Genomic DNA, 11,504 nt, shown 5'->3' on the forward strand with positions numbered 1-11,504 from the left:
TACTGGTTTTCTGATTGCGCCAACTTGTGCGGGTTCATATCGCTTCAGTAATTCGCGATATGAATGTTGACTTGGGCATTTCTGGAGAAGTTAGCAACGCCCCTTAGAGATCCTGAGAGGCGCTGCGATGTGCGCACTAACACGGCCTTCATAAGGCACATGAAGGTCTGGAGCTGTTGTTCAGAATAGTGCAGGTCTGCAAATTTGAGGTACCATTGCTACAGTTAGGAACCGATGTCGCATGACCATATTGCTTCTTGTAACACTGGCTGGTTTCCTGCAACATGTTTCATGTTCTTTGTTCTCAATCAATATTCTTCGAAAACCCTTTGGCGGACTCGTTTGCTCCAGCACGCCTATTTTCCTTTTCTTGTGCCTCTGATACCGTCTCCTTTTTGTCTGCACGCGGCAGTTACAGTAGCCTAGTTAGATACCACTTCAAAGGCAACAAGTATTGGGGTTATCAGTTAGTAGCGGCCCTTTATTAATAAAAAATACGACGAAAAGATGTTGCTAGCGGCAGCATCTGCCATCGAAACCTGAAGCCCCTGGGCGGCGGCTAGCGTAAGCATAAGGACAGGCATAGGACAGGTCCAGGGAAATAAAGGCGGAGCAATGGCACGAAAACACAGGGTTATCTCTTGTTGCAGCAGTCACATAAGGAGCAATTTTCTCATGGTGTAGACGGATGGACGAAAACCTGCGGATACATCGAGGTGAAATTGCAGCCGTAAAATGTATTCCTAGATTAAAACGAGCTTCACCCGCCCCAGTGCTTCATGGATTCCTCGTCCAACTGCTGATCCCAAGGTTCGCAGATTCGACGCAGGAAGCGGGGACCATTTTTCGAGGGCGGGGAAATACAAAAAATGTCCCTGTGCTTTGTGATGTAAGCGCACGTTAATGAACCGAAGGTGATCTAAATTAATCCGGAGCCCTTCACTACGCCGTAGGTCATAGCCCACGTGTCGCTTCGGCACGTGAAACGCACCATTTACAGGTCTTAAAACGAACTTAGGCGAGACAAGTCATGTAGAGAGGATAACAAAGTGGGTTCCAAAGGGATCGAAGCGAAACAGCGGAAGGGGCGACTGGGGAACATTGCTTGCATGAGCTAGTTGGCCGCAGCTGCTTCAGGGGGCGCGGCTACTCGTTGATCAAAGGGAAGGTATCCCTCTCGCAAATGACGTACACTGATGACGGTAGCGGGGCTGACAGTTTATCAGGGCCAAACGAGGAAACAAAGAAAGCACTTCTTATCAGTCGTGTGGCCAACGCTATAGCACCAGTATCTAGGGTTTATGCCGCGCGTCGTTCAAACCGTGAGCCTCGGCACCGCTCAACGCGTGACATCAAACGGCGGCGCTGATGTGATTGCGTGCGACCTTGCAACGGCCACAGCGCAGACAGGCCAAGCCGCTGTCGCGTCCGCGTGGAGAGTGCGGAACAGAGAGAGAGAACGGGCGTCTCCACGGAGGGCGTTCGAGTACGTTCGAGCGACAAGCCGCGCCGACGGTCTCGCCAGCCGCCGTCGCTCGGAGGAGGCGAGTGGCCGGTCATCACGCCCGAGGCTGCTGCGCAAAAAGAAGGGCCCGAGCATCGACTACACCTGCAACACGCACCCGTCCTGCAGATCGGTACGTGGCCTTGTATGTTACAGGATCGAACCTGTATTGTTATCGACCCACCTAGAACTGCCCGGCTTTGTACCGCAATTGCAGCCCTTACGCTTTGCATGTCCGAGTAAATTAGTCCTATAGGAGATCGATTACAATACGCTTGGCCGGCACGGTATACCTTTATTAGAAGCTCGCGAAATTTTGCTTTTCTGCCGTGAAAGTGAGCGCAGCTGTGGAATTACTGTTGTGCGGGGGCATGAAACTTTTCATTCGCTTATTCTGTCAGAAGAGATGCAAGGAATTCTTACTTGCGGGGGGGTTAATTTTCCTGTTTCATTTTTGGGGACTTTCTTACAAAGTGGCACGGCAACGCGTCTGCGTTTTATGTTTGTACTGAGACGTGTGTTGCTGCGCGACAAATTGCTCCAGCCAAATAAAGCACAGGTAGTCGATAGCGCTTCATTTTGGGGGCTGCCAACCATACTCATTTTTTTCTAAATCGCAACATGCTTTATCTAAGTAGTTATCGCGCCTTTCACAGACAGAAACAATCCTTGAAAACTCCTGCGTTCCCTTCTGCATTATCGCGTCAGCTCTCTGACAGCGCCAGATTCCGTGTTCGCAGCGCCCTCCGGTGAAGACACGTAGAGCGTTGTATCGTGCAGGTGCTCTTAGACACGCGGGTCTCCCCGACCTCAGGGCTACACTGCCCTCGGCATACGCTCAGCTTTCGTCACGCTGCGTGCAGAGACAATTAGGCATGCGCGGCTGGTTTCGCTTCCGGGCGCACGCCTCCGTGAGAGTAGGGCTTGCTTGCTGTTAGCGAACCCCTGTCGGTTCAGCCAACTTCTCGTGGTATGCGAGTCGCGTTGGCTAGTCGCCCCTGCTGCTTTCTTGTCCTTAAAAATAACTCACTTTTACGGCCACTGCCCACAAAGCAGCCATGAAAAGCATCGTAAAAGGTGGGGCTTGAGCTAATGCAGCCGCATAGCGTTCATTACCTTGCTTGGGGTGTTTGTCCGGGAGTGATTCTCTTTTCGTTCTTTTTTCCTCCATAAATGAAATTGTATTATAACTAAACGTTTGTTCCCTTAAATAAAGAAGGTCCATCCAGATCGATAAGTGACAAGTTTAATTTCATAAGATAAACTTTAAGTTCATATCCGTAGCGTCTACAGCAGCACAAATTCATATCAAATCATAGCAAATAGTCACAGGTTCCAAGATATACCTTACGGGGAAAATACATACGGGTATACAGAGAGAACAATTTAACAAAACACATCGTGCTCAGTCCATTTCCCGAATCAAATGTAGGGAGAAAATCGTGACGCATCAAAAAACTTTAGGCCTTTATATATTACAAATGAATAAAGCATTGTCACTACCGAAGACACAAAAGAATGGACCCTGAAAAAGGCATACATCAGCTAGTAACCGCTTCAGAAGCCTGTTAACGACGCTATAATTCCGAAGGCACCTACCCTAGATCAGCTAGTTAGTTAAATAAAAAGGGAATTTAAAACCCCGCTGTCATCCTACAGTGACTAGTGAAAATTCGGGGCAATACAAATTGTTCAGATACGCAATAACTGCGCAGAAACGGTCAACTAAACGCAGCTTAAAAGAAACTACGAAGTGGAAAAATAAAAAAATAACAGGAAACAAAGGACAACAGGAGACAAGCATTGTAAAGGAAAAATACAAAAGCAAATACAGCCCTTCACTTCACTGGCTATCTTCGAGTGCTGCGAGGCGATAAAACTGACAGTACGCCTTTCGGTGCCTGCGGAGTTTACGGCGGCAAGGTGCTTTGTGAAGGACGCCAGATGAAAGGTGCATATATAAAATATTTGTACACAGCGCTAGTCCATGTCGTCTTCTGCTTTTATATTTCGTCTCTGTTTCGCTGCACCACACACAATGAACTACTCTTGACATCTCGCCCAGCTATCTATCCTTCGTCAGCATATATGAACGTTGGCGTCACTTGTGAAAATATGGGTGGACAGCCTCCCCCCCCCCCCCTCGCACTCCCACTCCGCGGATACAGCGTTCCCGCTCGCTAATCGCGGAGGGGTTCGTGCTCGAGGGAACAAAGGGAGGGACGACAAAGCGTGAACACTCATATGCTATTTATTACACTTGCAAATAATACACATAGCCGGCCAGCTAGCTACACAACATCAACGAGGCATTCCTCGGAAGCCGGGTTTCCGACTTACCGAGTGGGGCAGGGCCGCGACTTCGGAGGTATCGGCGGTGAACATTTGTATGCGCCGACAATGGCGGCCGGATTTTCCCGTGCGCGCCGCATTCTTGGGGCACAGCCATACCCGAGCATTTCCTGGGGAAGGTGACGATAGCGAGCGTTTGTTGCGCTCACATCGCTGCCTGGAACCAGAACTCCAGCGGCAAGGCACAACGGATCTCTGTGCGCCTGCCTCGGAAGGTGACGAAAGCGTGCGGCTGCAACCGCTCATGACGCTGGCCGGATCCCGAAGGGACTCGCCGGCTCCTCGGAAATCCGCGTAACCTACAAGCTGGCGCTCCCTTCGTTGTTTCCGCTCCCCCCTTGAGGGACACTCCCGCCTCGCCCAGCCGGTGCTGTCCCGACGCACGATGGTAAAGATTGGCCGCGTCCAGATGGAGGGGAGAAACAGGTTCTCCACACAGTGCTATGTCAGTTCCTTGACGCAGCGCAGGGGCCTGCTCTGAAATAAAGGCGCACGTGCTGTGATCAAACGTGGCATTGCTTCCCCTGCCGCAGCAAAGCTCTGCCACTCCCTAAGAAACTGCATTGTAGGACAGTAGCTGAGGGCGAAGTCGCGGAACCGAATCGCTGCTGAGGTGCTGGATATCAGTTGGAGAGAAATGTAAAACGCCCGTGTGCTTTGTCCTCTGCGTGCTCGTTTAAAAACCCTAAATCATCGAAATTAACCTAGAGTCCTCCGCAGCAGGCGCATCAAGATGTGCACTCTCGACAAGAGTGTTCCTAATAGCGCGGTGGCTTACAGATTGTATCCTCTCGAATGATTTTGCTCGGCATTTGTTTTCGACCAACCAAAACATGCGGATTATCCTTCTTGTAGGCCGTCGGCTTCAGCCAAGTTGCTTCTTTCTCAAGCGACTTTCACTCGCAGCCTCCCCCATCACTGATGAAAAGTTGTTATTATGAATGTGTGCGCAGTTACTTCTCGAGAGCTGCCTGTGCTGCTTCTTGAGTTCAAACCATTATTGCCTGGCTGGATTGTATAGCAAAGATTTGTTTTAGAGCTAAAGAGAGGAGACAGAATAGCAGTGCATCCTTGCAATATAGTAAACAATCTTTGATATGTCCTACATGTCGATGGAGCCGTCACCATGCATTCAATGCGATCTGTTAGCTTTTGTAGATTTATATAAACTAATTTTCAGCATAATTCAAGATATTAAACGACATTGTATGTTAGACTGAGATATTAGCAGATAACAGAAGGGATCTACGTGCTCTAATAATTCCACTATGACCATTTACTGGTGTGATCAAAAATAGTGCAGCTCTATTTGCTTTCCCTCTTCTAGACTGCGTTGACAATCTCATATAGGCTTCGCGCTGAAGTGCTTCAAATAAGTGTATATTCCACATATCGTACGAGGTCAGTTCAGCTTCTCGAGAAGGAACACGGATCATTGAGCTGACACCTCCTCATAACGCTCCGACATTGATATGGCATAACATATATGGCATAACAACTAGCCTCAATGACAACCAGAAGTCTAGTTTCTTTTATGAAGTCTACGAACTAATGTAATATCGAGAAATAATTTAGCATAGTGCCTTTGTAAATAAAATAATCGATTGGTTTTGGTTTTAATGATGTGAAGGACCCAGGATAATTTTGTCCACGTGAATTCCTTTAACGATCACTCACATGCGACCGTTGCGGCCGCGATCGAATCGGCACCTTTTCGGAATCTGCTAAACGAAGGAGGGTTAGCATTGCAGGAATTTATTACTAGGTCAAGGAACTTTTATTCATGCCTCCACGCTGACCAAGCAGCCGGATTGCTGTGGTTTTTTTTTTTTCGCTTCGTGCTTTCACTGTAAATGGCCACAAAGCGGATAATTGCGTGACTTACTGAGGTTATGACAAAGCAGCACAATACCTATTCGGCAAAAACTTGCTTCTAGCTGGAATGGTTAGCGGAAAAACACACACACATATGGACGCCAACCATGCGAATTAAGCATGCTCGCACGGCAAGATAGTTACTTTTTTCTTTTTTACTATTGGCTCCAACATTACTACTACGACTACAGGACTTTCCTTCTTTGTAGCCACTTACTCTTTACTTCTGTGCGTCAAGAATATTGTGGTTTAGTGGATTCAATATTTTTTCTATGCACATCTCTGTCACCTTGCAGGGCCATCATTCGCTATGTGTGAAGGCTGGGAATCCATCGACCTAACTTACCTGGATGGGGTGTTCGAAGCGGATGAGCTCGACGCGCTTTCGTCCAGACTCCTCGAAGTCCTCAGAAATGCAGGTCTCGCTCCAGACGGTGCGGTTCCCGGTGGTCGCCGTTCCCAGGAAGAAGTCGACGACGCCTGCAACGTCTTACTCGACCCCATCGCTCTCGAACTCCGTGAACTGGAACCACGCCGCTACGGCCTCGTTTACAGGAATGAAGCGTTTGACGTTTTCGAAGAAGTGCACGTGAGTCCAGACAGTGATGCAAGCCTGGACGCAGTCCTCCTCGCCTCGTGGCTCTTGCGTTCCGGCCGAGTAAACTCGCTCAGCCTGGGCCCCATGGGAATGATTACGCAACCGCTCTCCACAGTGATCAAGGCCACCCTTCCTCTCTGTGCGAGGACTCTAAACAGTTTGAAATTAGAAGGCTTCCGCTTTTCCCAAGCCGATGTCGAAAACGTCCTCTCTGGCGCTGCCTCTATGGAAGCACTGGAGTCACTGCACTTGATGTACCTGCCGCTGACTGCAGCCGCTACGCTGTCTATTGGCCGTTTACTGCTTGCAAATGCCAACTGTTTGAAAGTGCTTGCCATAGGCCCAGACAAGCTGGAGGGAGGGAGAGAGATTGCCGCGTGCGTGTGCCAGTGCCTGAATTTGACATCATTGCATCTGTGGTGCGTTCCCTTCAACGACGAGGGACTCACGCTCTTCCACGACTTCCTCCTAATGACCGAAAGTCTGCAAACCTTGTCGGTGGACAACTGCGATCACAGGGAGGCCAGGTCGATCCTGCACGCACTGCGGAGTAACCGCAGATTGAAGAAAGCTGAATTAACCGTCAAGCATGAAGATCCAGAAAGCCTAGGAGAAGAGGTGGCTGATGTGCTTAGTGACAACACAACTCTAGAGTCACTGTGTCTGCGGAATTTGTCTCTGCCGTCACCGGAGAACATCCTGTGCGTTTTTGCAACGCTCAAAGAAAACAAGACGTTGAAGCACTTTGGAGTAGGGCTTGTCGACCTTATCAGCGGTGACCGTGACGAAGGAGAGACCGGGTCACCCGTTGTTGCGGTTGTTCGGGAGAACAGTACACTGGAAAGCTTGCACATCGAATGGTGTATGATGACCAACAAGACTATGAAATCGCTAGCGCAAGCACTGGTAGCCAATCCTGTGCTGAAGATCCTCCGAATCGGCGCCAATGATTTGGAAGACGATGAAGAAAGCAGCAGCTTCCGCGAAGCCGTGAGGGACAGTTGCGACAGGATCGAGACCATCTGGAACAACGCTGGCTTAGAAGAGCTGGCACTTACCCTTCCACATAGCCGCGTAGAGAGGTTAGATCTCTCATTGCAGGTGGAACGCGAAAGTGCTCCTCTTCTGCAAGTGCTCAAGGGGCTTGCTATGAACCGAACCATCACGCGTCTGCATATACACGGCATTGACTGCTTTGGCGACGTCGAAATAGCTGCCCTCGCCGACTACCTCCGAAGCACCGCTATTTTGAAGTGGATCAGCATGAGCTTCGAGATCGAATACGCGTGCTACGGTATTCCGCTGATCGACGCACTTGCTGAGAACACCAGTGTGTGCCGGGTGGACTTCGGCACTTTTGACATGGGCATCGAGGCGTGCGAGCACTTCGGTGCCATGCTTGTGAAAAATCGCACCTTGCAGTGGGTGACGCAAAACGAGCGCTACGCCGGGTCTAAGGAGCTGGAGCCCATAGCGCAGGGCATGGAAAGCAATTACACGCTCCTCGGCCTAACACTTGGCAGCAAGCCGCCGTGTCCTGCTTGGTCTAGGATTGGACGTGCGCTAGCTGCCAATGGCCGTCGGCTCAACAGGGCCGTCGATTTTGTCCTGGAAACAGTGGTGGAGGGAGATACTAGTCGGTGTGAGGAAGCCTTCCGTCTCCTCTCTGATTTGGAGTCTCTTCGGAAGCAGCTTGCGAAAGTGACATCATCGTCAGAAGCTCGGGTGGAGGAGCTCATAGAGGCCGCCCGAAAGCGCCTTCCTCAAGCGATGAGCGTGTGAGAACTTTTGCTACAAAATTTCGATGTACAGATAAAGCGCGTCCTATATCTGCAGTGTCATCACGAAGGCTCGTTCCACTTAATTAATCATTGCTATTCACTATGTGATGATCACGCCAGTAATCACAGACGCTTTATATTTTTTACACGTGAAGAAACGTCTATTTATATGGAAGCAACTATCCTTAGTGCACACAGAGATATAGTTCAAACGACGGCTTCTAACATAAAGGCAAAAGAGCCTTGCTGTCACCGACGACAAGTTGTGATTACTAATAGGAGGTGCCGCCAATTGTGTAAACTGGGACGAGTACCAAACTTCATTGCGAATGGTGAACACGCAACATTTGCCCTTTCATACCACGTATTTTGCCAACCAACAGCAAGCGGCAAAGGCATGCACGTCTTATGCAGTTTCCTGCGCGTGATTTAAAAAAAAACCGCCTGGGTCTGTAGGGGGCACGCGTGAGGGTGTGTAGCTAACATAAAATTTAAGGAGCACATTTAGGACATGTCCGTCCATTTTTTGCCTATGATAGAAATTAATTATTTAACTCTTTCTGGCTGTGCTGATATCTGTTGGGCAGCAAAGGACGCAAATATTTCTAAGAATATGTAGTTTCGAAATTAAATTTACTCCCCTCCTACCAGTCGAGTCAAGGTTATGACGCCGATAAAAAAAAGAATGCCTGATCAGCGCTTTGAAGCGAACGACGGTGGGGTGTCGTCTGACAACCACAACGGAGAAGAGCACTGATGTGTTCGCAGTATGCGTAAAAGACGAGTGGCGACAGTACGTATATTTAACTTTATTTTCATTTTCTGGTTGAAGAAGCTCAGTCCTATTCAGAAAAGTTCAAGCACCGCTTTATCATTAGAGTCCGGCAATAAATTGGTACAGAGCAAACTTTAATTTGTCCTCAACCTCGATGCAAGTCCCGATGCAGTCTTTGGCCGCGCGAAGGAGGTCCGCGTTAAGCACCGATACGGCTGAGAATATCCCCTAGGCAAGACTTCATTGTGTGCCGTGTACCGTACAAGCACCACCTCCTACAAAGTAGACAGGAACTTAAACATGAGCAATCAGTTATGTTTTGAGCACCAAGTGACTGTAAATACGCGTTGTTTTCGTCCATACGTGCGTGACGCGCGATCAATATACCCCCACTCTCTTTTTTTTTACGTGTGATGCACGATTCCATGCGTGAGGACCGGAAAACTCAAGCTACTCATATGCGACGGAACACGCTGATTTTGCAGCACGACACCTCCATGTTTAAGTTGTTCTTAATTCAGAAACGTTGTTGCACTTGTGTACAGCGCAATTTCGCATTCTTTCCCAATGCAACTTCATTTCATTCACACTAATTTTGCGATTTCATACCTGCGACTCTTTTAACTTTCATTGGAGCGAAATTTTCGATGAGGCTTCGGAGACTGTGTCTACTATAATCTTCACGGATTTAGCATCTTTGATCATTTTTGGTTCTAGATTAAGCCAGGGAACACCGAAGTGGCTTCCAGTTATTAGCCACCGTTGTTACTCGCAAATCCGAGAAGGGTTACAATCTATTCGCAGATTTTTGAGGCGCACACTTTTCTTCAAATGCATTTTAAAACGCATAATCAGACAACTGACACATCGGGGACAATCCTTAAGGTCGTTTCTACAAGGAAATGCCAGCAACACTCATTATGTCTTTGGTATTAGAGCTCTTGTATTATTTACCAAAAACTCCATCGTTTATAAGATTCATTTAAGCCCTGTTATATTATTACGTGCCGGCCAGCCGAAGAATAAGGTGCGATGAACGATGGCATAAAGCATATTTCCGTGGGCGCTGGCCTAGCGCGAGCGCTCTGTGTCGCGCCACTGTCAGCTTCGCTGAATTTGTCACAGTATGTCTGTAAGATTTGGAGCAGGTATGCAGCAAGAATAGACTGTATTTCAGAAGCGCATTGGTTTATGGCTGATTTTAACGGTTGCAGAAATACTCGGCAGAGAAGGTAGTGGAGCCTGCGGCACCAGCCGCAGCGCCTGCGATGCCGTCAATGTTTCGTCTTGTCGGGTTCATATGTTCTCGTCCTTGTTTTCTGCCGTTGTAGCTAAGAGTTTCCAGAGACGCTCAATCGAATTTATCTTCCAAAACATGCTATTCTTTCACATAGATCACTCACCATTCGCATCATTTACGCACATAAGGCTTAGGCCTTCTTTAAGGGAAATGTGATAATACTTGGAATACCGCAGGCTGTGCCAACAGAACCAATAAAAGGAAATTTACAAATGGGTTAAGCATTGAAGCGGTATTATTTTTCTTCCTTGATACCTATCGCAAACAGCACAGAAAAACAAAATTAAGTTCACGTGCACGAGTAAAAAAAGAATGCTTGTACCACGGGCCAGCGCTACTGGAACAATGAAATGCCCTCCTGTATTCAAAACCTTATGGTTTCGCATCACCTGTTTTAGAATGAGGATTCATAAATTATTTTTCGAGTACAAATCACAAGATGCATGTCCAAGACTCAAGTGTCCTCTAGTTCAGTCCCTCCTATATTCGTTGCCTTTCTGGATTAAAGTTTAAAATGTTTGAAGTTTTCAAGAACGCAGCCATATTTGCCGGTACTTGTGCAACCGTTTATCAAACATTTCTGCCAAGCCTGCGGCAACGAAAAAAGATTGCCTGTACTGTATATAGGACCTGACGAACGAGCCGGCTCGGTTTTACGCGCTTCACTGATAGCCAGCCAGTTGCTGTGCGGCCAGACAAAGTTATTTCGCTGCCTTGCTGCAAGAGACGACGGCGCTGTTATCTCGCCCATGAGAGCCGGTGAGGTCGGCCGGCCTCGCAGCGACTATGCACCTCTGCCCCTGAGCCACCGCGTCGCTTGGTCACTGCATATCACGAGGAAGAATCGTTGGTTACTTTGTTTAGTGCGTGCGATTTAAAGGAGAAGTCTCCGTCGCCGTTGCAACAGTCAGTGAAAGTGCGAGCTGATAGGGCCTTGAGTTGTTCTAGAGGCTCCTGCAGGAGGCTAGTGTTGCGCTTTTTTTTTCCATACGCCACTCGCGATCAACTCACCGCATGGCTTCTCCATACGCCATTTTGTGTTCGACTACTGCCTACAATACATTAGTTAAAGCACTGTTTTCTTTGCCTGCATTTCTTTTCTCCCCTAGTGCACGTGTTCCCTTAAAAATTGCTTTTCTGTCTAGAACCCGCAGCTGTGTAAGTTTCAGTTTGCATTTGAAAGACAGCGCTCGCGACTTATGCACTGTAAAGCTGGCGAGTGTTGAGATCAGAACATGTTGAGATATGTCTTTGTGCATCCAGCGCACCGCTAAATGATCGCTTACTGACCAGAATAGTGTTTCTCTTTGGAATGAATA

The 11,504-nt window shown here is 48.3% G+C and overlaps 1 protein-coding gene across 1 annotated transcript; it reads left to right on the plus strand.

The window, feature by feature from the left end:
• Positions 1–1,388: 1,388 nt before the first annotated feature.
• Positions 1,389–9,284, plus strand: LOC144132458 (uncharacterized). Its single transcript, XM_077664871.1, has 2 exons — positions 1,389–1,637; positions 6,028–9,284. The coding sequence occupies exon 2, from the start codon at positions 6,042–6,044 to the stop codon at positions 8,109–8,111; it is 2,070 nt and encodes a 689-aa protein (XP_077520997.1). The 5' UTR covers positions 1,389–1,637; positions 6,028–6,041; the 3' UTR covers positions 8,112–9,284.
• The last annotated feature ends 2,220 nt before the right edge of the window (positions 9,285–11,504 follow it).

The sequence above is a fragment of the Amblyomma americanum genome, chromosome 5 (assembly GCF_052857255.1).
Source record: "Amblyomma americanum isolate KBUSLIRL-KWMA chromosome 5, ASM5285725v1, whole genome shotgun sequence".
In the NCBI taxonomy this organism is placed as follows: domain Eukaryota; kingdom Metazoa; phylum Arthropoda; class Arachnida; order Ixodida; family Ixodidae; genus Amblyomma; species Amblyomma americanum.

Bases quoted from the DNA above. Each gene is read 5' to 3' on its own strand.
- LOC144132458 (XM_077664871.1), top strand. From the start codon at position 6,042: ATGTGTGAAGGCTGGGAATCCATCGACCTAACTTACCTGGATGGGGTG.